Here is a 25,673-nt window from a genome sequence, read left to right as displayed (position 1 = left end):
AGACAAGAGCCTCCCCAAATGTATCAAAGACAAATCTTTCAAAATTAGAGGGCCATTAGGTTTGGGCAAGACTGTTGACTTCTGCCAGGGCAAGGGCAAGGAGAAGGTTTGTGGTCCCATCTGAAAGGAAGGTTAGGAACCTTATGTTATTCCACCGAAGTCATGGAAATAACAGGTCCCAGTGGTTAAATGCTCAGTGTTGAAATGCTGGGAGGAGCGATGAAATCTCACTTGATGTTTGCTAATATTATTTACACAGTTGTGATCTCACGCCACCTCACAAACAAGGCAACTGCCAGGGCTGGTGAGAGGGCAGCTTGTTGGGGTTGATAACAGTTTGACTCTACACCTGGGAGCTGGGAGCTCAGTGAGGGCCTTGTTCTTCCTCCGCATCCCATAGTATATTTTGCTTCTGGAAATTATTCTGGGTTAGTGTACCTTTTAGAATATGCCTAGATGAGATAAAGCAGCTCTTTATAGTATTCAGCTTTTGCCAAAAAGTAAAGGCAATTTTGAATGCAAATCATCCTTTGAAACACCCATATTCTCTTATTTATACATCATTTCGTAGAATGGTATAGTTGGAAGGGACCATGAGGGTAATCTAGCCCAAGCCTGTGCAATGCAGGAATATTTTGACCAACATGGAACTTGAACTCACAACCCTGAGATTAAGACACTCATGCTCTACCGACTGAGCTGTCCCTGATTAATCTTTTCACTTTCCTTGTTAACAACAACAGTCATGTTGTTAAGATGGATATGCTGTTGGTGTGTGGTTTGCAGTTTGCTGAAACAAGTGTTTAGCAGGCAGGGTGGGCCCAAGACATTTTGGCGTCTGAGGCGAAGCACAAAATGGCACCTCCCTGCCAGGACCAAGAGGCCAGCAGCATGGAAGGGGTCTGCTGAGGAGAAGGCAGCTCCAGCCTCCAAGAAGCAGCAGGCGAGGCACTCCCTGGAGGCCAGATCTGCTGCCCCTGTGGATCCTGATACCCGAGGTGACACCCCATCTTGCCTCATGGGTGGGCCGGCCCTGTTAGCAGGCATCTAAAACAGTAAACTGAGGACTCCCGTCCTGCCTGATATTAATAAGTAGGGGATTCCAAAGCATTTATTTGTCAAATGTCGCTTTGTCAAACACTTAATGGTGTTTAATAATAGCTATTAATGATAAATTAACATGTGCTATTAAGGTAAGATGGGGAATATGCAGGAGAAATGATTTTGAGGAGATATGGAAGGTGTTTGGAGAATTTGTACTGTTAAAACAGAAAAGGGTCAAGCCATCACAAGAGGTATGGAAATTTTGGGAGGTTGGATAGTTACAATGGAATGGTCTTGGGGGTGGGGTGCACGTTTTTATTCTTGTTTCTTTATTATTATTACTTTGTCAAAATCAATTTTTTTTAAAAAAACAACCACTTAACAGTATAGTGGTCTAAACATGAGCGGTTTGATGTAGGTCAGTGATCCCATACATCACATCAATGTTGATAGACGTAGCCAAGGGGAGGGCAGGGGGCAGCTGCTCCCCCCAATCAATAAAATAAAATAAAAATTCATAGAAAACTGAGGTTCTGCCCCCTCCAACAAAAGCCCCCCCCCAAAAGAATTCCTGGCTACACCCATGTCACTACGTCATTCCTTAACACTATTAATGTTAGGGGTGGGTTCTAGCATTATGAATCGTCTCTTGTAAGCAGAGGCAGAGTCGATCATTAGATGCCGTGCTGAACTTGGTTCAGATCCCATCAAGAGATGCTGAACATTGAGTCTTGGCTTAAGAAACACCTCCCCCCCCCCCCCCCCGTCTGTCCAAAAAGAAATGATAGTAGCCTATCAAATAGGATTAATAAAAATACATTAGATGTACACAGGAAACCTATACCGTTTGTGCTGTGTAAATTTTGATTGTAAATTATAATAACACATGGCAATGTATTTTGAAGCTTTTTAAAAAAATCACATCTGTTGGGGTTGATTTTGTTCTGGTCCTGATGTTGTATAGAAAGATGATGTTTGCGGATCTGCTTCTGGCCACAGAAAGGCTCAAAAGCGAGAAGAGATTCCTTAGCAACATGATCATCAAGCTCGTTGGGGAGAACCAGCAGCTCTTGAAAGAAAACAAGCATTTTAGACAAGAGATGAGGAGGTAAGAGATATTTCCGGTGCTATTTTTTCATCTGTTTGGCTCCCTCTATAGGAGATGCGGGACACAGGTGGCGCTGTGGGTTAAACCACAGAGCCTAGGACTTGCCGATCAGAAGGTCGGCGGTTCGAATCCCCATGACGGGGTGAGCTCCTGTTGCTCGGTTCCTGCTCCTGCCAACCTAGCAGTTCAAAAGCACGTCAAAGTGCAAGTAGATAAATAGGTACCACTCCCATGGGAAGGTAAACTGTGTTTCCGTGTGCTGCTCTGGTTCGCCAGAAGCGGCTTAGTCATGCTGGCCACATGACCCGGAAGCTGTACGCCGGCTCCCTCGGCCAATAAAGCGAGATGAGCGCCGCAACCCCAGAGTCGGTCACGACTGGACCTAATGGTCAGGGGTTCCTTTACCTTTACCTTTATAGGAGATGCATTATGAAGCCTTCTAGGTCCAACCCTGTTGCCTTCTCTGGGATTGGCGAATGCTGGCGCCTCCTCTCCTCCCTTTCCACCTTCACCTTGAAGCCTCTGAGTCAGGCCAGGTGCTGCTCTCTGAAAACCCCCACCTTCAAGACTCCACCATACAATTAATGGAGGAAGCAGAAGCGACCCATATTTAGTATTTTCTCCGTTTAGAGCATAGGAAGTTCTTCTGTGACGGGATCCTTGGGCTGCAAATAGCTAGTAAAATGACAAATATCTAGACAACGGGAGCTCACGGCCAAGCAACATGTGTGACATAGGAAATCTGTTATTGGATCTGCCAGTATCTTTTCCATTGATTAAAAGTTATTGCCTAGTGGAGGTAATTTAGCTTTGTGCCATGGTTTCGTGGGAAGGGACTGACCCTTACCGCCTGTCCTGTGCTGTTATTTCAAAATAACCCCTGAAGCTGCTATTAGCTCGGAATATGGCAATGCATGTAGTAATTCTGGTGAGAATTGAAGTTTGGGAAGTAGCACAGGCAGAGGACTGAACCCCCTTTTAGCAGGGTCACATGCCCAGTGCAAATTCCACCTCTCAGAAACTTTAAGTGATAAAGAAAAAACACCAGTGATCTCACTATACAAATCCATATTTAAAGTAAATTATTATTAAGAATATTTGTATTACAAATATTTGGAATGGTAATTGCTGGCATTGCCATGAGAACCGTATTTGATTTGTTCTATCTGCTTTTATTTTGTTGTTGTGCACCACCACGATATCCTCTAAATGCTTTTGCAGTTCACAGAGATATCTAATTACCAATATTTCTGATGAGTACAATGACAGTCGCAAATGATCGCAGAAAGAGTGAGAAGAAGTCTCCCCACATTTGTTTTAAACCCCTGGGGCGCTTTTAAAAAACCCTTTCAGCGCTCATTTTCCCCAGCCTGCCGTGTTCCAGCCTGTTATTATGTCTTGCAGCCTGCAGTATCCACAGCGTTACATAAAAAGAACCTGGGAGGAGATAGAGGTGGAAGATGGAATCAAGATCAAGAAGCCGAAGGCTATAAAACATCAGCAGGAAGAGGTTGGAGAGAGAAATCTGATTGTTTGAAGACCAGGCAGAATGCCGTTCCCCCCTGTTCAGTCATTCCTGCCCCCCTATATGATTCCCCTCTCCTGAGGGGGAAAGTGAAGTGTCCTGCCCTGTAATGTTCCTGCTGTCCCGCCATGTTGGTGGCTGAATGGCAGCTGTGCGAACGATGCTCTACTTGATTCAGCGCCTCGTGCAATTTAAATGAGAGTTTCCTCAAGGAGATCCCCTACAGGTGTTCAGCACCCAAAATGTGTGGGGCTACAGCATACCCTCCAACATTCCTCAGATGAGAAGAGGGACGTTTCTCACTCCCTGCAACTGACCCTCCTTGACCCTTCCCCCATTTTTGACCCCCAGTCACAGAACATTTCCACCAGCACTACACTAATGGAACAAAGCATACACACCCTCCGCTTTCCTGAGAAATTCCTTAATCCCTATTCTATTCTATTTACAAAATAAAAACACAGACCAATAGATAAATTTTAGAAAAAGGCAAGATTAGACTTGGATGCACAAAGCATTTATTCCCCCCCAATCAAGACTCGCTGTATTCTATTGCGCTCCCCTTTTCTTTCCACCCAGGGCAGCCCTGCCCTCTGCCTGCCCCTCAGACATGGGGCTGGGTCTTGGCAACGGCAGCTTCTCTTCCTCCTCACCTGCCCTCCAGCAGCTGCTACAAGCTGCCCAAGGGAGGAGGCCGGCAGCAGCGGCCATGGGGAGGCGAGGAGAAGCTCCCTCACAGCTGCCACTGCTGCCACCACCATTCAGAACAAGCGCCAGCTCATCTACCTTTCCAAGCTCGGTGGTGGCACTAGAGGGGGAAATAGGGACATTCCGGGATCATTTGAGAAACTGGGGTGGCGTTCATAATTCCAGGACTGTCCCTAGAAAATCGGGACATTTGGAGGGTATGCTATACACCATGTGTGGGAGGGGCCATTGTACTGGTGTACATTTTATAAAGCCACCAGAACAGTAATATTTTCTCAACCGCCTGCACAACACTTAGCAAACAATTTAAAACGAATAATATTTACATAGAGGCATTTCTGCACAGGGGTAAAGCAACAGAGTCAGCCATGCACATGTCAGTGGGCCAAATCTTCTCCACATTGTGGAGCCTCCACATCCAGGAGGTTGGAGCAAGGTTGCTTCCAGGCACGAAATATGTCCAGTCCATTTTTCTGCTTCCTGCCATACTGGAATAGTGGGGGTGAATGGGGCAGATATGGGGTCCGAGAATTATCTGAAGATGCTTGATGCAGTTCCATCTGTGAAGCTAAGTAGCAGCCTAATGATCATGAGGGAGCTGGTGTCATCTGAATCACTCTGAGCTCCTTTAAAGAAGGATGGGGAATCTTTTTTTTTACAATGGGCTGATGACTAATGGGAAGAGTAATCTGGGAGCCAGAGTTAACATGGGGCATAGCCAGAGCCAGACTGTGGACAAATAGCCAGAGCCACAAAATTTGCCATTCATAGCTCCCAACTCTGTCATCTTCATGGTAAACTGTGGCACTAAGCTACCCAAAGCAAAAGATGTTTGGGACATTTAATTGATCCAGTCTCAGTCCTGCATCAAGTGGCCTGGTTGGCCAGCCATGTTTCCTTCTAGGAAAGTGGTAGCATTTGCCTGGTGTGACCCTGAACATATAGTGAACAGAGAACAGAGAAAGAAGAACTGTTTCTTTGACAGAAGTGTACACATTCTGCTTCAGTATATTTTCAGTATGTTGTTTAAAAATATAGATGTGTAATTATTTTTGCTTTAAGTGGTCTAGATTGTGTGACTGTCAGCTTGCCAGGCATCAAGAACACCTAAGGACAAGTATGGCAAACCATGGAATGGCCAGCTGTGATTCTTCTCTCATCTCTGATTCTGTCAGGCGTCACCATCTTCTAAGCAATGTGGAAGCATGGCAACCCTTGGAGCATGAACTAACAAGGAATGCAAAGGTATCCCAGTTTTCACCAGATGAATTTTTTTTGCACCAACTTTGGGGAAGTTCTCCTGCACAACACTTGCACACTTTCTTGTTCTTGCTAAACCTTGGTTTGGTTAGTGTTATGTGCAAAGGAGTCCATAGTAAATCCCTCTGCCCTGTTCAAATACTATATAAATGAATAGTAATGTTTTATTAATTGAGCGGGGGGAGAGAAACAAAAGCTGCAATGCTAAACCCATGTATAATTCCCTTTGAACTCAATTAGGCTGTAACTGCTGGCAGGATTCTGCACCAAGTTTGCTATTCAGACCAACATTTTCTTTCCAAAAATCAAATCTATAAAAAGCAACAAAATGTGATCCAAGCTAGTATACAGATATTATTTGTCTGGCAATCTCAAAAGTCCTTTACTGACAGTACTGAGTTTTATGCATAGTCATATTGTTGAAAGAACTCAGTAGCACCCATATCTAATTTTCTTTAATGATGCATTGTGAGCCTGTACTCTTCAAACTCTGAGCAAAGCAATTCTATATTCATAGAGGTGCCACTGTCATTCAGCGAGTCAACGCTCCATTACACAGTTTGGGATGCAATTTTACATTTCCAACGTAGTCAATGAAATAAAATCACCTAAGGGACCAAAAGGAAATATTGTTACAGAGTCTCCACTTCCCAAAGCGGCGGGAAATTATAGGGCAATTTCCTCATGAGGAGAGAGAGAGAGAGCGCGCGCTGGAATCTTATGGCATTTTTGCAATATCCATTTATGTGCAGATAGACAATTTGAGGATGGCAGCAAGTGGGCAGGTTGGCAATACTAGTCTTGAGAGCAGCACCAGGCTCATCCAAACACCTATATGTCATACTTCAACCCCCAAAAGCTACTTTTACAGTCAGGCTTCTTTTACCTCTTCAGCCCAAACACAAATCTCAGGTCTCACTTCAGGCAAGTAGGGTGTGACGTAAGTCTGCTTATCTTTAATGGTCAGGCAGTGCTGTAACCTGGTCATGGCCACGTCTGTGATCTGGCAGCCAGCAGGTTAGGATTGCAGCCTGCCTGTGCATTGGCCAAATACTTAGGTGGGGGAATTCCCCGGGGGCAGGCCCAACCAGCCAATAGGTATAGCTTGGCTCCCCTCTGAGTGGGAATAATTGGGGCCTGCCCAGCCCTCCTCCCCAGCCTCCTTGTTGGATCTCCCATCCTCCCTCCCTTTTTCATATGTTTTGCTTTCATACTTTGTCTTTTGTCCATTTCATAGCAATCACCACAACTTTGTGAGGCTAGGCATTGAGTAACCCTTAGTCTGGGATGCGGGTGGCGCTGTGGGTTAGACCACAGAGCCTAGGACTTGCCGATCAGAAGGTCGGCAGTTCGAATCCACATGCCGGGGTGAGCTCCCGTTGCTCAGTTCCTGCCAGTGGCGTAGCGTGGGTTGTCAGCACCCGGGGCAAGGCAAGTAATTTGCGCCCCCTAACCCATGGATTTTAGCACTGATTTTAGCACTGTGAGTGCGAGCGTGGCCCCCCCCCAGATGTTGCACCCGGTGCGGCCAGCCCCCCTGCACCCCCCACGCTACGCCACTGGTTCCTGCTCCTGCCAACCTAGCAGTTTGAAAGCATGTCAAAGTGCAAATAGATAAATAGGTACCGCTCTGGCGGGAAGGTAAACGGCGTTTCCGTGTGCTGCTCTGGTTCACCAGAAGCGGCTTAGTCATGCTGGCCACATGACCCGGAAGCTCTCTGTGGACAAATGTTGGTTCCCTTGGCCTATAGAGTGAGATGAGTGCGCAACCCCAGAGTCTGTCACGACTGGACCTAATGGTCAGGGGTCCCTTTAAGCCTTAGTCTTGGTTGAAAGGAAGGTTGTAGCGACTGCCTGCCCCTCTTCGGTTAAGGGCAGTGCCATTTATCTAGAAAAAGAGGTGCTGGAACCTCACAAAAAGAGGTGCTTGTTCTCCTTTAATGGCAATGGTGCCCACTTGAGAGGCACTGGGACTGAGTTCCGATGAGTTCTGGCTGGGGAAAAAGCCCTGATTAAGTGTATCCTGTTAAAGGGATCCATGAGGCGTTGCTTCTGTCCAGAGGCCCAGGTGGGAGCTAGAGTCATAGCCAGTGCTTTTTTTCTTTAAAGAAATGTTTAGGGCTACTCTCATTTTCCTACTCATATTGAAATACTGCCCCTCAATGAGGTCAAACTTAGATTCACAAACTGTTTAGGGGTATGCGTCCCCCTGCGTCCCCACAAAAAAAGAGGACTATACACAGCCTACAAAAGACAGGATTCAATATAATACCCTTGCTGTGAAGCATCCTCAGTGTAAGGGAATGAAGACAGTGCTACATCAAATTTGTATTCCTAGTTCTCTGGCTGACTAGCAGTATATATTAGCTTGTGATGGAAGCAGTGTGTTATATCAGGCTTGTGTTTCCCTGTCTTGGGGAAAGGGGGCCTATAATTTTGCAAAAGCATTTACTCTTGACAAAATGGAAGAGCGTTATCCGTTTTCTTGACATTTAGAAACAAACATCCCCCCTATTAATATCCTATCCTTGGTGGCAGTAAACAGTGATTTTGTGGTCACTGGTGCCATCATGAATAATTAGATGTTACTTCAATCCGTCCTCCCTCCCGCCGAACCACTTTGATCATTTCCATTACAAAAATGTGCTAATTCAACGGTCTTTTCTCACTCACCGCAAGGCATTGCCGCTCTGCTTCTCCTGTTGCCGCATTTGTCAGCATTCAGTATTTATAAACCATCTCACTTATAGTCCACCCTCCAGGTTCATGTGGCTGCCAGGCTGTTTGCTGACCTCATGGTTCAACCTAGAGATGGATGGAAGCTTTAGAACTGATTGCCTGAAAACATTATTAATTTTGCGGGCATCCACTGCATGTCTGAAACCAATCTGTTTTAAAAATCAGAGCAGTTTACAAATGGGTCAGGCTTCATGTTGTCAGCTGTGGGGAAGGAGGACATGGCCTCATCCAGGCCAGGAGGGGTGGAGATTTCAGTACCGCTCCTGGGCATACGCAGTCAGTGGAAGCTGGTCCATTAGAGGGCATGGGGCACTGCCACCTGCCTGTCTTACTTACAAGCACTCATGGGGTGGCTCTGCCAGTCATTGGCTCTCCCTACTGTTGATCTTCCTGCCTTTCCCCCTACCAGTCCAATGGGCACTAACCAGCACTGCGTACAGGCTGGACCTACTCCATCAGCTCTGTGCCAGAAGCATCAAAGTAAGCAAGCCAAGCCTTGCACAATGGAAAAGGCCAACCAACCCTTCTCCCAACCACCCATCTCCAGTCACTAGGCAGCGTGAGCTGCAGAAAAGTCCCTCGTTTGCCCAAATATTCCAATAACGCATCCCAGGAATAATTTCCAGAGGGATAGTTGACAGTGGGCTTCTCCACACTTTGTCTTGTCCCTCTGTTTCCCTCCGGGGAAAACCATTCTTTAGCACTCTATCGGAGCAAATGGCAATTTGGTTTTTTCTGCGAATTGCTGTGGCCCCTTAAAGACGAACAAATTTATTATGATATCAGCTTTCGTGGGTCCACTTCATCTGGACTATGATCTAAAGCACAAAAGCTCCTGCCATAGTAAAAGATGCCACCAGTTCTTCCCTGTTTTAAGCAGACACGAGGTTTTCTCCCCCTCTGGGGTCCATAAATGCATTTAGCTCTTTAACCACCTGTAGGAAGCAAGTAGGATTTTCCCATTCCACAGTACCTTCAGCGAGTGGGGTGGGGTGTCACACATCCATTTTAAATGTTGTTTGTGTTGCTTAGTTGTTATATTCGGTTGAAGATTAGTATTTTATCTTTGTTTTGTTATCATTTTTAGTTGTATTTTGCTGCTGTTGTAGAATTTGGTCTCTGGGCAGATCATTGGGGAAAACACACAAAGAACAGGTGTAGGGAGCTCCTGTACGTTGTTTATACATAATCACTTGATTATTCAAGACATGATGACTTTTAGTTGACTCCATTGAAAAGTGTTGTATTTGTGGCTAACAGGAAAGCTCAGCTTGTGAGGGCACTTTTTGTGGATGCTGCAATCGTTAAGTATGGAATATAGCTTCCCCAAAAGGATGTAAGACTTATAAAATCTGCTCTCTCTCTCTCTCTCTCTCTCTCTCTCTCTCTCTCTCTCTCTTTCCTCCATCAATGATAAATGCTCTTTTGGAAGAAGACACTGCAATGTTGGGAAAAGAAGATGGAAGAAAAAAAGGGAGATCTTTTCAAGGTACTGGAAAATATATGTGCAGTAGCTATAGTGGAATATTCACCCCGCTCCCCTGGAGAATAAGAAATCAGGTTTAATTTGCAGTTAAGCTGATGGCAAAATGAATTTATTTTTCTCTAAATAGATTCAAAAGTGTTAAAATCCCTGCTATGCTAGCAGTATCTCACCACAATATGATCCTGTAACAGCATTTTGAAATCTGTTTAGATAAAACCAGAATATAAACATAGTCACTCTGATCTGGAGACTTATGTGCGTTCAGCTCCTACTCTCTTGTCACTGAAGTGAACAGGGAAGCCAGTAGAGCAAACATAACCTGACACAGATGTTTTTATAGTGGATCTCTTCAATGTGTGAGTGGTTCAATGATATGGCAACCAGCTCAACAGCAGGATCCTATAGGATTGGCCACATTTTGCTGGTGCTTAAAAAGCTTCATTGACTCCTAGACTCCTAGTTTATTTTTGAAGGCAGTTCTGTGTGCTAGCTTTAAGCTGGAGGATCTGGGACTGCCTGCTTCTCCACAGCATTTCCAGGAATGGAGAACCTTTGGACTGTTGGGTTTTGGTTTGGTTAAAAGAAAAGAAAAATAGAAGAATAATTCTCTGGACATCTGGATCCAGCATTCCCCACTTCCCTGAACATAGAATGAGACCACACATTTGGCTAGTTAAAAATGGTTTACTTACAAACCCTTCCAAGGTCTGAATCATGTGCTTTTCCATACAGCGGCAAGAAAAGGCAGGTGGTATAACTTAGGTTTCAATATGGTAAAAGTCTGTGAATTATTTGTATAGAAACACAAAGATGGTTCCCTTAAACCATGCAGTCTAAGTTTGGAGTATTCAGCTTAGACCCTTTTGCTGGTAGGGTTCACATGGTGGAAGTGAGAGGACAAAGAGTTTGGTAACCCTTCTTCCCAAGGTGAGGAGGAGTGACCTAGCTAAGCCTGGCAGGACAGCTTACTCTATGGTCTTAACCCCCTTCATGCATTAATTAGACTTAAGCATGTTGGTTACAGGAGGCTGATTCATTCCACATGGGCTTCTAGATGTTGTTCTACCACAGCTCCCAGCATCCCTGACCATTGCCAAGGCTGTCTAGGAGTCCAACAGAACCTGGAGAGGGCCAGAATTTCCTCTTCCCTGGCCTGCAGAGACTGTGCTACGGGTACCCTCACCCTCAGATGGGTGGCTGCCAAGGACACAGCTTTCTCCATTGCAAAACCCCAACTCCCAGGGACCTGCTTTGTTGGTGCTTCAGTTAAAGACCATTCTATTCTAGGCTTTGGACGGCTGTGAGTTTTTGCAATTGAACTATGTTCAGCGGGGTTACTCCATGTAAAACATGCATAGGGCGGCAAGGTAAAGGGTTTTTTTTGCTGTTGTTTTCATTCAGGTCTTGTTGTTTTCTTGCTTTATATTTATTGACATGATAGATAGATAGATAGATAGATAGATAGATAGATAGATAGATAGATAGTACAAGTCCAAGCTGGCTTTGTATAAAAGGGACAGAAAGGCAGTGTTATATATATATATATATATATATATATATATATATATATATATGAAGATGACGAGTGAGACCTCGTCGAAACGTCGCCTAGACACCCCAACTTTTACACGGGAAGACACCCGAGGACACCAAAACCTGCATTCCTGTACCCGTGAAAATCTACGAAAGCATATATATATATATATATATATGCAGGTTTTGGTGTCCTCGGGTGTCTTCCCGTGTAAAAGTTGGGGTGTCTAGGCGACGTTTCGACGAGGTCTCACTCGTCATCTTCAGGCTGGTGCTTTCGGCTTCTTGTTACTGGAACAGAGCGGGATCTCAATGTTTGAGTTCCTATAAATACTGTAGAGGGGGTGTGGTGTCTAGCCTCCAATGTTCTGGGCAGAGAGGAAGTTCCCAGGCTAGTGTGCCTTTTCTTCTTTTGTTCCTTAATTACTTGAGAGATACCTTGAGTGATTTCTTGAGTGATATCCTGAGTACCACTTAGGTGGGTCATTAGGTGTGGATTAGTTGCTAAAGTCTTTGTGTCTTGACCTCTTGAACTTTGTGAAGAGTTTTCCTGAGAAGATGGCTGTATTGCACTTAGTTGTGCTTTGGCTTGGCTTCGTGTATAGGGGCGAGCTGTGGTTTTGTGGCTTGTGTCAGCCAGATCTGTGTAGGGATTGCAGGGGGGTGCAGCATCCGGAGGTGCCACCATGGATTGGCTACTGGATGGTGTCAGTAATTCATCTGTGGAGAGGGTCTGGGTTTGGGTCTGGTGTGGTTGATTGGTGTTGGCGTTCTGTGTGCCTCTGGATCTGGTGTCAGTTTTTGTGGAGAGGGCTAATTTCCAGATGTCTGGCAAGCGGGATGTGTCGTCACGCTTGTTCATGTTGTGAGGGTGTTTCTCTATCTCGATGGCTTCCATGATTATTCTCTTGTGGTGATGTTCCGTGTTAAAGAGCAATTTGGAATCTGCAAAATTAATTTCGTGTCCTAATTTTGCAGATTCCAACTTCCCAACTTTTACACGGGAAGACACCCGAGGACACCAAAACCTGCATTCCTGTACCCGTGAAAATCTACGAAAGCATATATATATATATATATATATATTTGATCTGTATGTACATATGTATATACAGATCAAAAATAATCACACATTAATTATATTTTGACAACAAAATATGAAACCGTTACATTTGTGTAATGGAAATTATGGGTTTCATTCTTGCTTTAAACTGTTGCATTTCATTTTCACTACAGGAACAAGTACTTATGGTTGAAACAAGAGCAGCTTTGATTGAACAAGGAAAGCATATTGAGGTACATCAGTATTCAGTAATATAGTTCTTTCCCCTTGAAGTCAGTATGACTATTTTTGATTAAATAGCGTTGAGATTGACTGTGACATAACCTCATTAGCAAATCAAAAGGGAGTTCAGCCATGACAGTTTAAAATGGAAATACTACTTATTTAAAATGTCCAGGCCTAAATATATATGCCTGGTGGAGAGGAGATCAGATGGACTTTTTATGAGATGTGTGGTTTTTAAAATAAAAGCAAGGATCATTCTTTACTCCCATAATCATGCTCTGCAAATGTGAGAAACCATTTTGACCTGTGTACCCATAAACACACACACACACACACACACACACACACTGGCAGAGCATTTTAACCCAGATCCTAATCCAGTTTGGAGAATCTCCTTCTCCTGGTACCTCTTAAGTAGCCTACTAGATTGGAAACAGTTAAACATGGATCTAGAAAAAGCCCTTTAAGGGTAAAGGTAAAGGGATCCCTGACCATTAGGTTCAGTCGTGACCGACTCTGAGGTTGCGGCGCTCATCTCACTTTATTGGCCGAGGGAGCCAGTGTTCAGCTTCCGGGTCATATGGCCAACATGACTAAGCCGCTTCTGGCAAACCAGAGTAGTGCACGGAAATGCTGTTTACCGTCCCGCTGGAGCGGTACCTATTTATCTACTTGCACTTTGACGTGCTTTCAAACTGCTAGGTTGGCAGGAGCAGGGACCAAGCAACGGGAGGTCATCCCATCACGGGGATTCAAACTGCCGACCACCTGATCGGCAAGCCCTAGGCTCTGTGGTTTAACCCACAGTGCCACCCGCGTCCCCCACTTTCCCTTAGGATGTCCCTATTTTCATTGGAGAAATGTTGGAGGGTATGGATTTATCCAACCCCCGAGCCACCTGAAGGCAATCCTGTATAGGGAAGTTTTTTTAAAGCATTAATTATGTTTTTATATATGTTGGAAACTGGGCAACCCAGTAAGTTGTGTGTGCTATAAATAGTAAAATTATCATTAAGGAATGGGATGTTCCTATTTTCATCGGGGGAAATGTTGGAGGGTATGCCTTTGGGCTCCAGTGCTGCTCAGCTTCCCAAACACACCATTTATGGACGCCAGTGCCCAGGTCTTCACCCTTGCAGCAGTTTCATGGCCCAAACCAGAGCTCTTCTGGACAACTCTTTCCTTCTTCCACCTCCCACCTCATATGAAGTGGGCAGTGGGAACACCTAGTGGCGTGCAGTTAACTTTTCGTAGGGGAACAGCTAGGGCCAGAGGACCAGCTTGTGAGGGCGATTGAGGGGTGGGGGTGACGTCACACGTGTGACGCCTTGACGTGCTGATGTTGCACACATGACCACAACCCCTCCCTCTCTAAGCTGGGCAGAAGCTTCCTAGGCTTTGGGGAGGAGGCACCAGGGGAACATTTGGGGATTAGCCCAGTCCCCCAAGTCACAACTGGGGAGAGTATATTTTTGGTCTAACCATCACAGCAGAGACCGTGGCCTTCAGACCCTGGGGCACAGTGATGCTGCCATTACCACAGCTCAGGATTTAAGGGTCCTATCCAGACAGGATCCAAAGTCCTGATTATTTCCATAGTGGTCTGTTGGGTGGGAGTTGTGCGTGTGTATATGTGTGTGTGTGTGTGTGTGTGCGCGTGTGTGTGTGCTGTCAACCCCAACAAACGCACACATTCAGAGGATCAGTGATTATTTTGCAAGAGGGTTGTGGGCTGTTATGAATCTGGGGTACACAATGAAGAAAAGAGCCAGCCATCCCCATTAACCTTTTTGAAGTTGCTGAGGGGACGCCTCCTTCACTGTTTGCACCACAGAGAAATGGTCTTGTGAAAGTGCTCCCTGCATTGTTAGGCCACAAGTTTTCCCCTTCTGAAAGATGTTTCTTTTCATAATAACAAGATCTGCAGAATCCCAAAATGTGTGTGAGAGAGACAGAGACAAAGTGAGTGTGGTTGAGAGATAAGTACATTTTGTTATTCACCTGTAAACATATGTGTGTTTTGATTTTTAAGAGTCTTCAGATGAAAATAAATTGCCTGCAGAAGGAACTCAAGGACTCTGAGCTACAGGCTGCATTGTAAGTGTTTGGAGCCAATGAAAATATTTGGGTTGAGGGATGCTTTGGAACAATATAGGTGGGTTTTGTCATAGTTGCATTTTCCGAAATTCTGTAAAAATATTCCAAAACTGGAGAGAATTTTTTTAGCTCCTCTGATACGATATAGACATGTCGCTCCTAGCAGTAAATTTTCAAATATAATGTGCGACCCATTTCATTTAATTAAATTTGCTTTTGGACTGAGAAGCCACTGATTTGGTGCCTTAAGGAAGTTAATGTTAATTTAGATTATTTTGTTCAAGCCGTCTCTAATAAATTTCTTATTTTTATAGACAGGCAGAGGAGCCGAGTAAAGACCATGATGAGCCATGTTTGTATGAAGTAGGCATGGAACATTTAGAAGCACAGATGAGTGGAGCAGGGAAAAGAAGCTGTGTTTATATATGGCAAACAAGCACACATGCTGAAAGACCTGAAGATGACACAGAAAAGCAAGAGCCTGAAAAGATGACACAGAAAAGCGAGAGCCCGGCTCCTGCAGTTCCTCAATCGTCCAGATATAACCTAAACAAGAAATGGCTTGAAGAGTCCATAGAGAGACTCCAAGGGAAAGCAGATCCCAAGACATCCAAGAAGAAAGTGGTAAGGTGGCTTCTGGCATCAATGGAAAGCCTTCCAAAGGAAGCACCCAAACCATCTATTGAAGAATGGCTCAAAGAATCCCGTAAAAACGTTGAAGAGCAATGTCCTGAAGAAGCCAGACAGGATGTGAAAGAATGGCTTGACATATCCATAAGTAACCTCCAAGAAGAAGGTCCCGAGACATCCCAGCTAGGTGTTCAAGAATGGCATGAAGAATCCATTAAGAGCCTCCAGGGCCTTCAAGATTCTGAAGCAAAGCCTAAGTTGCTCAGGGGTAAGCTAAAGAAGAAACGGCTTGAAGAATCCACAGAGGAAGAGAATGTATTAGGAACGCTTCAGGAACCTATGGAAAACCTCAGGGAGAAGAGTCCTGAGTCACCCAAGCAAACTATGGAGGAATGGCTTGATGAATCAATAGAAAACATTGAAGAGCAATGTCCTGCAGCATTTGGAAAGGATGTGAGCGACTGGATAAAAGCCCCCACCTGTAACCTCCAAGAGGCAGGGCCTGAAACAGACCGCCTAAGTATGCCGGAGTGGGCTGAAGCATCCAGTAAAGCCAACCAGAAAATCCAAGGGCAAAGTCACAAAGCAACAAAACCAAATGTTCAGCAAGAGGTGCTTGCAGTGCCAGAATGGCTTCAAGCAGCCATGGAGAAGCCTCCAGAAGCATCCAGACAGGAAGGTCCCGAAACAACCCAGCTCATTGTTCCGGAATGGCCTCAAGCATCGAAAGGTCTGAAAAATGAAGAAGCAAAAGAGAAAATGAAGCAAAAGTTCAAAGAATCCATGAGAAGTGTCGTACAGGAAGGCAATGAAGCATCTAGAGAAAATATGCAAAAATGGCTTCAAGAATCCATTAAGGACTTCATGGAAAGGGGTCCTGAAGATTCCAGTGAGGGTTTGCAGGAATGGCTTGAATCATCCATGAAAAAAATTGACGAGCTATATCCTGAAGAATCAAGAGAGGATATGAAGGAGTGGTTTAAAGCATCCATAAGAAACCTGCAAGATCTAGGGCCTGAAATGTCCCATCTAGATATACAAGAATGGCTTGAAGCATCCATGAAAAACGTCCAAGAAATTCCTGAAGCATCCATGAAGGGTATCCAGAAGAAAAGTCCTGAAGCAGACACGGAAAGCATCCAGGAGAAAGGTAAGGCATCCAGTAAGAAGGTGCAGAAACCATTCACAGAAAACCAACAGAAGTCCATGCTGAATGTAGGGAAATGGCTTCAGTCAAACTTAATAAGCCGCATACAAGAAAGTTCCGAAACATCCATAGAGAATGTGCAGGACTGGATTGAAGAATCCTTAAGAAACGTTGAAGATGAGTTGCCTGAAGCGTCCAGACAGGATGTGACAGAGTGGCTTGAGGAAACCAGAAAAGGGCTCCAAGAAGGAGGTCCTGAAGCATCCAAGCAGGACCTGAACGAATTCCTAAAAGCATCCATTCTGAACCTCAAAGAGGACATTCCTCCAGCAACTGCCAAAAGTGTGCAGCAGTGGCTTGATGAATCGATAGCAAATGTCCAAAGGGGAGCCTCCAGACTAGGGGTTCAAAAGTGGCTTGAACAAAACCTGAAAACCATGGAAGAGGAAGGACCTGATATGTCCAGACAGGACCTACAGCAATGGTTTGAAACGGCCATAGGAAACCTGGGTGAAACATGTCCTGAAGCATCAAGACACGATGTGAAAGGATGGCTTGAGGCAGCCATGATGAATGTTCAAGAGCAAGGTCCTGAAGCATCTAAGATGAATGTGTACGAATGGCTTGCAGAATCTGCACAGAATTTTAAAGAGGGAACTTCTGAAGAAAGTATAGTAAATGTGGAGGGGTGGGCTGAATCGGCGATACAGAGTCTCAAAGAGGAAGCCTCCAATCTGAATACTCAAGAATGGCTTGCAGAATCCCTAGCGTACCTCAAAGAAGACCCGGAAGCATCCCGGCAAAATATTAAGCAATGGCTTGAAGAATCCAAAACACACCTCAATGAGGTATGCGCTGAAGAAGCTAGAGTGGATGTGGAGAAATGGCTTAGAGAAGTCACAGACAGTTACCAGGAGGTAGGACCTGAAGCATTCAAAGGGAACTTGCAGGGATTCATAAGATCATCAATGTCAAACCTCAAACAGGAAAGTATTGCAGCATCTAGAGCAAGCAACAGGGATTGGACTGGCATAACCAGATATACTCCAAACACCAAGAATTCTGTACCGAAAATAAAACGCAATGTATCCAGAATGAAAATGTATTCGATGCCTCTTCTGCCAACCAAATCAGTGCTAGGTCAAATAGTTGAGGAAAGCGAAGGAAGCAGATCGACCTTCGAGGAGGACAGAACAAGTTGGAAGGGAGGAAGAAACTTGGAGAGAGAGAAAATCTGGGACGGAGAAACAAGCTTTGAGGAAGAAGAAGCAAGCTTTGAGGAGGAAGAAACAAGCTTTGAGGATGAATACCCAGAAGTGCCTGAAGGAATTATTTCGCGAGGAAAACAGGTATATGAAAAGAGTCAAAGCAAACACAGAGATTAGTGAATTCCACAACTATTATGTAGAATGGGAGCACTGCTGAAATTTGAGACCAGTTTCCCAGTCTGGTCTGCCCAGACTGGCTGCTACCTTTGGGCAGCCAACAGCTGGCCAGTGGTGAATCAGAGGAAGTGGCAGGGAAGCAGCCTGGGGGCCCTCTTGCTGAGTGAAGCCTGGACTGCAGCTCTCAAGGGATTCAGATTGGTGTTAGGCGGCCTTAGATCATGGGTAGGCAACCTAAGGCCAGGGGGCCAGATGTGGCCCAGTCGCCTTCTCAATCTGGCCTGTGAACAGTCCAGGAATCAGCATGTTTTTACATGAGTAGAATGTGTGCTTTTATTTAAAATGCATCTCTGGGTTATTTGTGGGGCATAGGAATTCGTTCATTATTTTTTTTCAAAGTATAGTCTGGCGTACCACATGGTCTGAGGGATGGCGTACCGACCCATAGCTGAAAAAGGTTGCTGACACCTGCCCTAGATCATGTGTAGGCAGACTAAGGCCTGGGGGCCAGATCCAGCCCAATCATCTTCTAAATCCGGCCCGCGGACAGTCCGGGAATCAGCATGTTTTTACATGAGTAGAATATGTCCTTTTATTTAAAATGCATCTCTGGGTTATTTGTAGGGCATAGGAATTCGTTCATTCCCCCCCCCCCAAAAAAATAGTCCGCCCCCCCATAAGATCTGAGGGACAGTGGACCGGCCCCCTGCTGAAAAAGTTTGCTGACCCCTGCTAGAGATTGATTCTGGGACTGTTAACATGCAAAACGTGGTTTACCACTAAGCTACAGTTGTTCCTTTCAAATTGTGCCCCCCATGTTTCACTTCCAAAACCTACATCAAAGGAGCCAACAACTACTGTAATTTGGGAGCCCTGAACAGCTTGGGGCCAACTTAACCTCAAGGATTCCAGGGGCAAACATGAGTAATCTTTCAGTGTATGGTACCCTGTGTGAGGCTAAAATTTGGATCTTCTTAATTATGGATCTTCTTGATTTTGCATCCCCTTGGCTTGGTGCCCTCTGTGGGGGAACCACCCACATTGCCCTAAATCTGGCACTGGGAACTCCTTTCTCCCATGTGCACCTCCCCAGATACTGAGATGACCCCCGTGGTGCGCTCCAACTCCACAATTCTATGACTCTATAGATTTATGTATACACCTTTTCCTCTGATGGGACTCAATGTAGCTCACAGATAAAAATAAGAACCACTTAAAAAAAACCATTAAACAAAGTATTTTATGAAAAGTTGACAGGATGAAAGCCTGAGAGATTAAAACCCAAAAGGAGGGATTGCAACAAGCAAAATGAGAAGTTACAGAGGATGAAATCAGAGTTTCAGCTATAATGGAAGAAATTGGGGAGATTAGGAAGGAGAAAGGGCCGAACTTCAGTGAACATCTTTTGTATGCAAAAGGTCTCAAGTTAAGTTTCTGGCACTTGCAAGTAGGACTGAGAAAGACCTCATTTGAAATCCTGGAGAGCTTTTGCCAGTCAAGGGAGACTGAACTAGCTTGACCAATGGTCTGACTTGATGTACAGCGGCTTTCTTCGTTCCTCTCTTGGACTAAATGTGTCCTTCTCCTTAATTTTTTAGTCTAAATAGCGGCTGCTTTGGGGGCCCAATAAGGATTGGAGCTTCAGCTCTTGAGAAGGGGCAGAGCCCCACAACAACTCCCCAGTGGCTACTTAGAGTAAAAAAGAGAAAGAGGCACAACACAACTAAGAGTGGTGTGTTTACTTCTGTCTCGCATTTGGCACTTAGGGTGGAAGCAGGAAGGATCTAAGTAAGGGACACAGAAGCTGCTTGGGGTTTGTAAAAGCTGCATCTATACAATGCTGAATGAGTTTGGAAATTTACTTGCAAGTAGACCTGTGAGACCCTAAGCCTACTACTTTTGGAACTCATAACCATCCATGCATCAGTGCTACATCTTCACAGTTTGTGCATGTGGATACAGGAAGCCTATCTGTAAAAGAAATGCCATTTTATTAAAAGAGAGAAAAAGAAAAACCCCAAGGCCTGTGTGTTTTGGGAAGAGGTTGCATGGTGATATCAAAGAATTAACCATTGTTAAATTAATCTACTTGCTGAAATCAGGTAATTAATTGCAATAGCTGCTAAATGTCGCTCCACAGCCTTTTGGGGTATTAACACCCTCGTCTTTTCCTACCCTTTCTCGTTTACTTGTAGTTTTTAATGACCCTGCTATGCAACATCATCTGCTGGTACAGGTAAGTTAAGTCTTTCTGAGATAGCCGTATTGCAGCGAGCATTGATTTCAGGTCAGGGTGTGTAGGAGCTTCCTAATGCTTCACCACAAAGTGTACAATGTCAAAAGGAGCCCATACTGGTTGAAAGTAAAATAAAATGAAATTTGTTAAGCTAAACTAACTGGAAATAGCTTTCAGATATTTAATGGGCTTAGGATTGTATTTATGTTAACTGATAAAATAATATGTTTAATACAATAAGGAGAAGATTTAAAGATGTTAATGTTTAATTTAAAGGGCATAAAAATTGGGATTTGGAAAACCGTTATAAGGATATGCAATGAAATTCAACTAAGGGGAAACGAGGAAGTTGTTTTACAAAGTTAATAACTGTTATTTTCAACAAGGTTATGATTTATGTTTTGTGTTTTGGTTTGTCATTAATATTGTAAAAACCATTAAAAAAATGAAAGTAAAATAAAATCAAGGCATGAATGAAAAGATTAAAGAAAGATTAAGATGGGGGAGGAGAACTTCGCCACACAGCCTTACTGTATGATCTTGGAGCACCTCAGTAAGATTCTGTTCAGCGGGGTTTGTGTTTCTAGAAATGATGCTAACTTTCTGTGTGCATTTTTTAAAAACCGGTGAAGCTTCTTTTTGAAAACAGGGAAGAAATGAGGAAAGGGAACACTTGGGGCCCACCCTAGATGTCCTTTTTATTGTGCATTCATTATGATTATTTGTGCTTAAGGAGGCATGGAGATGAGGTTATATCAGTGTTTCCCACCCCTGGGGGGGCACTGGAATAATCCAGAGGGCAGTAGTAGCTTCAGGTGCAATTGGGGGGCATTGAATAAAAATAAGGGGGTGGTGGAAGCATAAAGAAAGAAAAGAACAAGCTTTTGAAAAGCCATTTGTACATGTTTCATCTGTTGTGTAATAACGCTTATCAATGTAACATATGAGTTAAAGTCGTAACGATTTCTTTATTTCTCAAACACACAAAATGCAAGTTATAACCAATCAGTGGTCAAGTCCACTGATGCAAATTTGTCACTGCATCTTTCTGTTTGTTCACTTAAAGGAGGTAGATCTCCAGCTGAGTAATTTCCCCCCCAGAAAAGGGGGCCCTTATTGATTCACTCGTGCTCCAAAAAGCTTCGCAACTGTACGCTAAGACTTTCCCCTTAAACTGAGAACCATATAAGCCAGGGCTGGCCCACCCATTAGACTTGCTGAGACAGTCACCTCGTGTGGCAAGCTGGGGACGTTTGTGAGGGGTGGCAGATACAGAGTGTGGGAATGTTCAGGGGTGCAGGAGAGGATATATTGACTAATTATATCCTTATCCAACTTGTGCTAACAAGTTCCCAAAATATCAGCAGAGTTTATAGACATTCCCCTTTAAGTTCACAACGGTATCGTGTGCACAGGTTTGCTAGAACCTCTATAATAATTACTCTGGTAATTTCCCCTTTGTTCCCTCTTAAAATACAAGACACGACACAGTCTTTATAAAAGTATAAAAGAGTTTACTCACGTTCTGTTCACAATATGATCCCAGAAGGCAGGCAGGCTTAAAAAGGTAAAATACATTTAGAATCTATCTTGTAGCAAGATAGTCCTTATCTCCTCTCTTGGCTGGGAGCCAAGAGAGCATCCTTAGATGTTTCCTCATCAAAAGAAGATGGCAGAGAGAGAGGCAAGAGAGAGAATGGCTGCCTGCCCTGTGCTTTTATCATTTACCTGCACAGGTGAGGCCACACCCACCTCTGGTCACATGCGGAGGAAGTCCGTCCCCAGGAAGTTTACCTGCTTGCTGGACAGACATCCCTCCCCATGTTCTAACATGTACACTCTAGGAATGTTGTCATTGACTGCTCCTGTGTTTACATCCCACACAGAGAAGGGAGTCTCATGTGCCTTTGCCACTCCTCCTTTATCTACAGATTGGAGCCGCTACCATTGCAGTCACCCCATGAGGGGGAAGGTCCCTTTGCTGCCTGCTCACCAAGACTCATTTCTTGTCAGGGTAGATGCCAGGAGCAGATCAGCAAGAACTCACAAGGTGTCAGTGAACTCTATTCAAAGAAACCAAACAGCTCAGATCACAGCAACTCTTCCCAGTAGATCTTGGCCCAATGAGGCAATACTGAGGACTGAAGGTCCCCCCTTCCCCCAGCTCCCTAAGTCTCTTCCTCCCCTGAGGCCTTCTCAAGCAATCTGAGATTCCAATGCCTTGTCTGTCTCTGTTCTGCCCTCTTCAAACCTCTGTGGATTCTGGGAGAAATGTGGGGAGGGGAGCTGGTCGCCGTAGGAGGGAGAGACTCCCTGGCTTCTCCAACAGCCTGCCTCAACTCTGCCTCTTGCCTCCCCTCCTCACCAGCCTCTGCTTCTGAACTGCTCTCTGCCACAGCCTCTTCCTGCTCACCAAACACTGTTACCTCTTCAGCTTCTGACACCTTCTCTTCCCAATCAGCTCCCCCTCTGACCAGTCACCTTCGCCACACCACCAATCCCTGCCTCTGAGCCTTCTTCCCTTCCGGGTTTCCCACCATTTCTCTGCATCCAGACAGTCCATAACGTTTCTGTATCTCTAAACATCTTTGAAGGCCCCTAAGGAGAACCTCCGCTGATGCTGGCAATGCCTGTTCCTCTCCAACCTCCTTTTTTCTCCCTCACTGCCTCCAGTTGCCTCAGGAGGTGGAAGAGGAGGCAGCAGTGGTAGGGGCGGCAGAAGGGGGGAACACCCATTTTCTGTTTTGCCTCAAGCGGCAAAATGTCTTGGGCCAGCTCCGATATACACCCTCATGCTCCCCTCAGCTTCAGTATTGCATAGAAAGCTGAAAGCATGGGTGCTTGAGGTTGAAAGTGAGCACAATATGTAAGATGCTACAAAGACTTAACTGCTTTCATGCCATGCAAGTTAAGGTGGGAGGCTAAACATACACTTGCATGCTTTTTGGAGCATGTGTGAATCTGTAAAAACCTTAAGCTTCCTCTTAAACCATTCTATTCTAATCCTGTATGCCTTAGATCAGTCATATAACAAGCGAATCCCCTTGCAGTTTTCCATTCCCCATTTATTTCCCTATGGCAAATTGCCTTGGTCTTCTTCTTCCCCTATCTCTGCAAGCTTGCTCGCCCAGAATGTAATTCTTCCTGTCCAGCAAACATAGGCTATATGTATACATTGCTGGCTTAAAAAGCAGCTAGGTGGTTCCTTTGTTCAGTTTGGATTGAGGCTGGAGGAGGCATCAAAATGCAGTATTTCCTAAGAAAGGACAGGATAATACAGGATATGCATGGATTTTAGATAACTCTGTGTGTATATCACTTCCCAAACCAACAGTTGATGTATTGGTTGCAGAGTAAACAGCTGCAGTTACAGCCAAAATTGTACAGTGCAATGCTATGCATGTCTACTCAAAAGTTAGTCCAACTGAGTTCAATGTGACTTACTCCCGCATGTGTGTGTAAAGGATTGTAGCCTTACCTTAACCTGCCAACTGGTTTGCAGCCAAGACATTGTTAATTCAATTCCTACCAAGCAACAATGTTCTGCAGCAGGCAGAGAATTAACCACGTCACCAATGTACACAGTGCCAATGCACTGCCGCAGAATTAAGCAAGTCACCTTTTAGACATTTTTGGGGACAACAAGGAAGAATAAGGAGAGAGGGCAACTGAAATGGCAATGTTTTCCAACTGACAATGTCGGTAATGGGATCAGGAGAGAGACTTGTTCTTCTGGCACCACCATGATCCACACCCACCCACCAATTAGTTGTCATTTACTGTAATATTCATTTGTTGGCATCCATCTGTCTCGAGAGACAACGGAGTGAAGGCAAACCATTGCTTTAGCAGCACTGAAGTGACCTCCCGGGGCACAAGCCTGAGCAGTGTGCCTGGAGGTTCCGGACTGCCCAGGTGACAAGACTCCTCCCTCTGCCTCACTGGTCCAAAGGAAAGCAGAGCAATACATCTGGCACCAGCTTGGCTCCAGGAGTTGCTGGAAGGAGGTATACAGGCGCCATCCAACCGTCTTTGGGACTCCACTCCCGATTTGTGTAGGATTTACTCCTTAGCCTTTTCTTCTCCCAAAGATGTCCTGCAAGGCAGCAGAGGTTAGGATCAGAGTTTTCCTTCTCTGAGACAGGCTACCTTCCCAGGTTGACAAGCCCCCACCTGCCCCTCACTTCCCTTTACAGCAGCCTTTCTCAACCTGTGGGTCCCTAGATGTTGTTGGACTACAATTCCTATCACCCCTAGCTAGCAAGGACAGAGCTCAGGGATGATGGGAGTTGTAGTCCAACATCTGGGGACCCACAGGTTGAGAACAACTGTTCTACAGCATGTGCAGAAACCACCATCTTGACTGCTGGACCCACTATTGGTCTCATCCACTCAAGAGCCTGTCTTCACATGCAAGGGAACTCCCTAATTCACCGAGGGTTTGAGATCCATTGGTGACCCTCCCCTGGTTTAGCCAGCCAGTCAGAGCCGTTTTTCTAGGGTGTGGCCGCTGTCGCATGTTGATATCCTCTAGGAGCCACAGGTGAGAGCTGAGTTCAAGGTGGAGGCCACAGCTGGACAAATTACCCCCAGAAGGAGCATGATTTGCCGCACACCAGAGGTATTACCCCTCTCCTAACACCCCATATGTATTAATTTATAATAGTATTAATTCAACAATGTGGTTTGCTTGAAGCAAAATATTAGACGAGCTTCCTGGAGGGAATTTAGTCTACATCCCTGACCAAAGGGGTATGAACAACTATGCCAGTGTTTCCCAACCTTGTGCCTCCAGATGTTTTTGGCCTACAACTCCCATCATCCCTGACCACTGGTCTTGCTAGCTAGGGATGATGGGAGTTGTAGGCCAAAAACATCTGGAGGCACAAGGTTGGGAAACACTGAACTATGCATCCCTCATACTAAAAAGCAACATTGTCTGTAAAAGTCCTAAAGGAACATTTTGTAGATGAGCTAAAGAAAAGGCAATGTATTTCCTAACTGGTTGTTATTTTTCCTTCTTTCTTTCTAGAGAACACCCGGGAATATTGTCCAAGATCATCCCTGGCACCATCATGGCATTTATTATCTTTCTCTATATACACTTCAAATATTACTGTGTAATAACCAACATTAAACCTGTCTAAGTTTACCAGTGTAGTAAGGCTCCGGACTGCATTATGAGAATGCAGGTGGATTTTTGTTATTATATTTTAATCTGCAAAGGCAATAGTGGGAAATAAACAATATCCCTAACCAGTTTCTCATAGTTAGGTGGTGATGTTGTTTTACCAATGACCTCCCCCGATTTTATCATAATCCAAGACCATTGCCTCAGTCAGCAGCTGGATAGGATCCCCAAGCACTGGGTTGGAGCAGACCTCTGCTGAAGATGCTTCCAGATGTTGCTGGCATCAGTATCAGCAAATGGGCAACCAAGCAAGTGCACCAGAAGATACCCAAGGAAGCTGATTCCTCCTGCTATGG

At 44.8% G+C, this 25,673-nt stretch overlaps 1 protein-coding gene across 3 annotated transcripts; it reads left to right on the top strand.

Moving 5' to 3' along the window:
* Positions 1–281: 281 nt before the first annotated feature.
* On the top strand, positions 282–25,350 carry LOC310828624 (uncharacterized protein). Of its 3 annotated transcripts, none has more exons than XM_083706257.1 (10): positions 282–428; positions 2,009–2,152; positions 3,557–3,662; positions 5,448–5,630; positions 9,820–9,873; positions 12,640–12,699; positions 14,724–14,788; positions 15,103–17,914; positions 20,146–20,186; positions 25,219–25,350. In XM_083706257.1, exons 2-10 carry the CDS (start codon positions 2,013–2,015, stop codon positions 25,331–25,333), a joined length of 3,576 nt encoding a protein of 1,191 aa, XP_083562383.1. In that variant the 5' UTR covers positions 282–428; positions 2,009–2,012; the 3' UTR covers positions 25,334–25,350. The 3 variants fall into 3 exon arrangements, with proteins under 3 accessions (XP_083562383.1, XP_083562382.1, XP_083562384.1); XM_083706256.1 differs by having other exon boundaries at positions 9,817–9,873; XM_083706258.1 differs by having other exon boundaries at positions 300–428; positions 2,044–2,152; positions 9,817–9,873.
* Positions 25,351–25,673: the final 323 nt, after the last annotated feature.

Source organism: Podarcis gaigeae, assembly GCF_964106915.1.
Source record: "Podarcis gaigeae genome assembly, chromosome: 12".
Taxonomy (NCBI): domain Eukaryota; kingdom Metazoa; phylum Chordata; class Lepidosauria; order Squamata; family Lacertidae; genus Podarcis; species Podarcis gaigeae.
The sequence above is the reverse complement of the archived record's forward strand: the minus strand, read 5'-3'. Positions and strand labels throughout refer to the sequence as shown.

What these genes read in the sequence shown, in the direction of transcription:
- LOC310828624 (XM_083706256.1), top strand. Translation starts at nt 2,013, where the DNA reads ATGATGTTTGCGGATCTGCTTCTGGCCACAGAAAGGCTCAAAAGCGAG. An exon ending in TTATTTCGCGAGGAAAACAG is followed by an intron (nt 17,915 to 20,145) that starts GTATATGAAAAG and finishes GTTTACTTGTAG; the next exon opens with TTTTTAATGACCCTGCTATG. An exon ending in AACATCATCTGCTGGTACAG is followed by an intron (nt 20,187 to 25,218) that starts GTAAGTTAAGTC and finishes CTTTCTTTCTAG; the next exon opens with AGAACACCCGGGAATATTGT.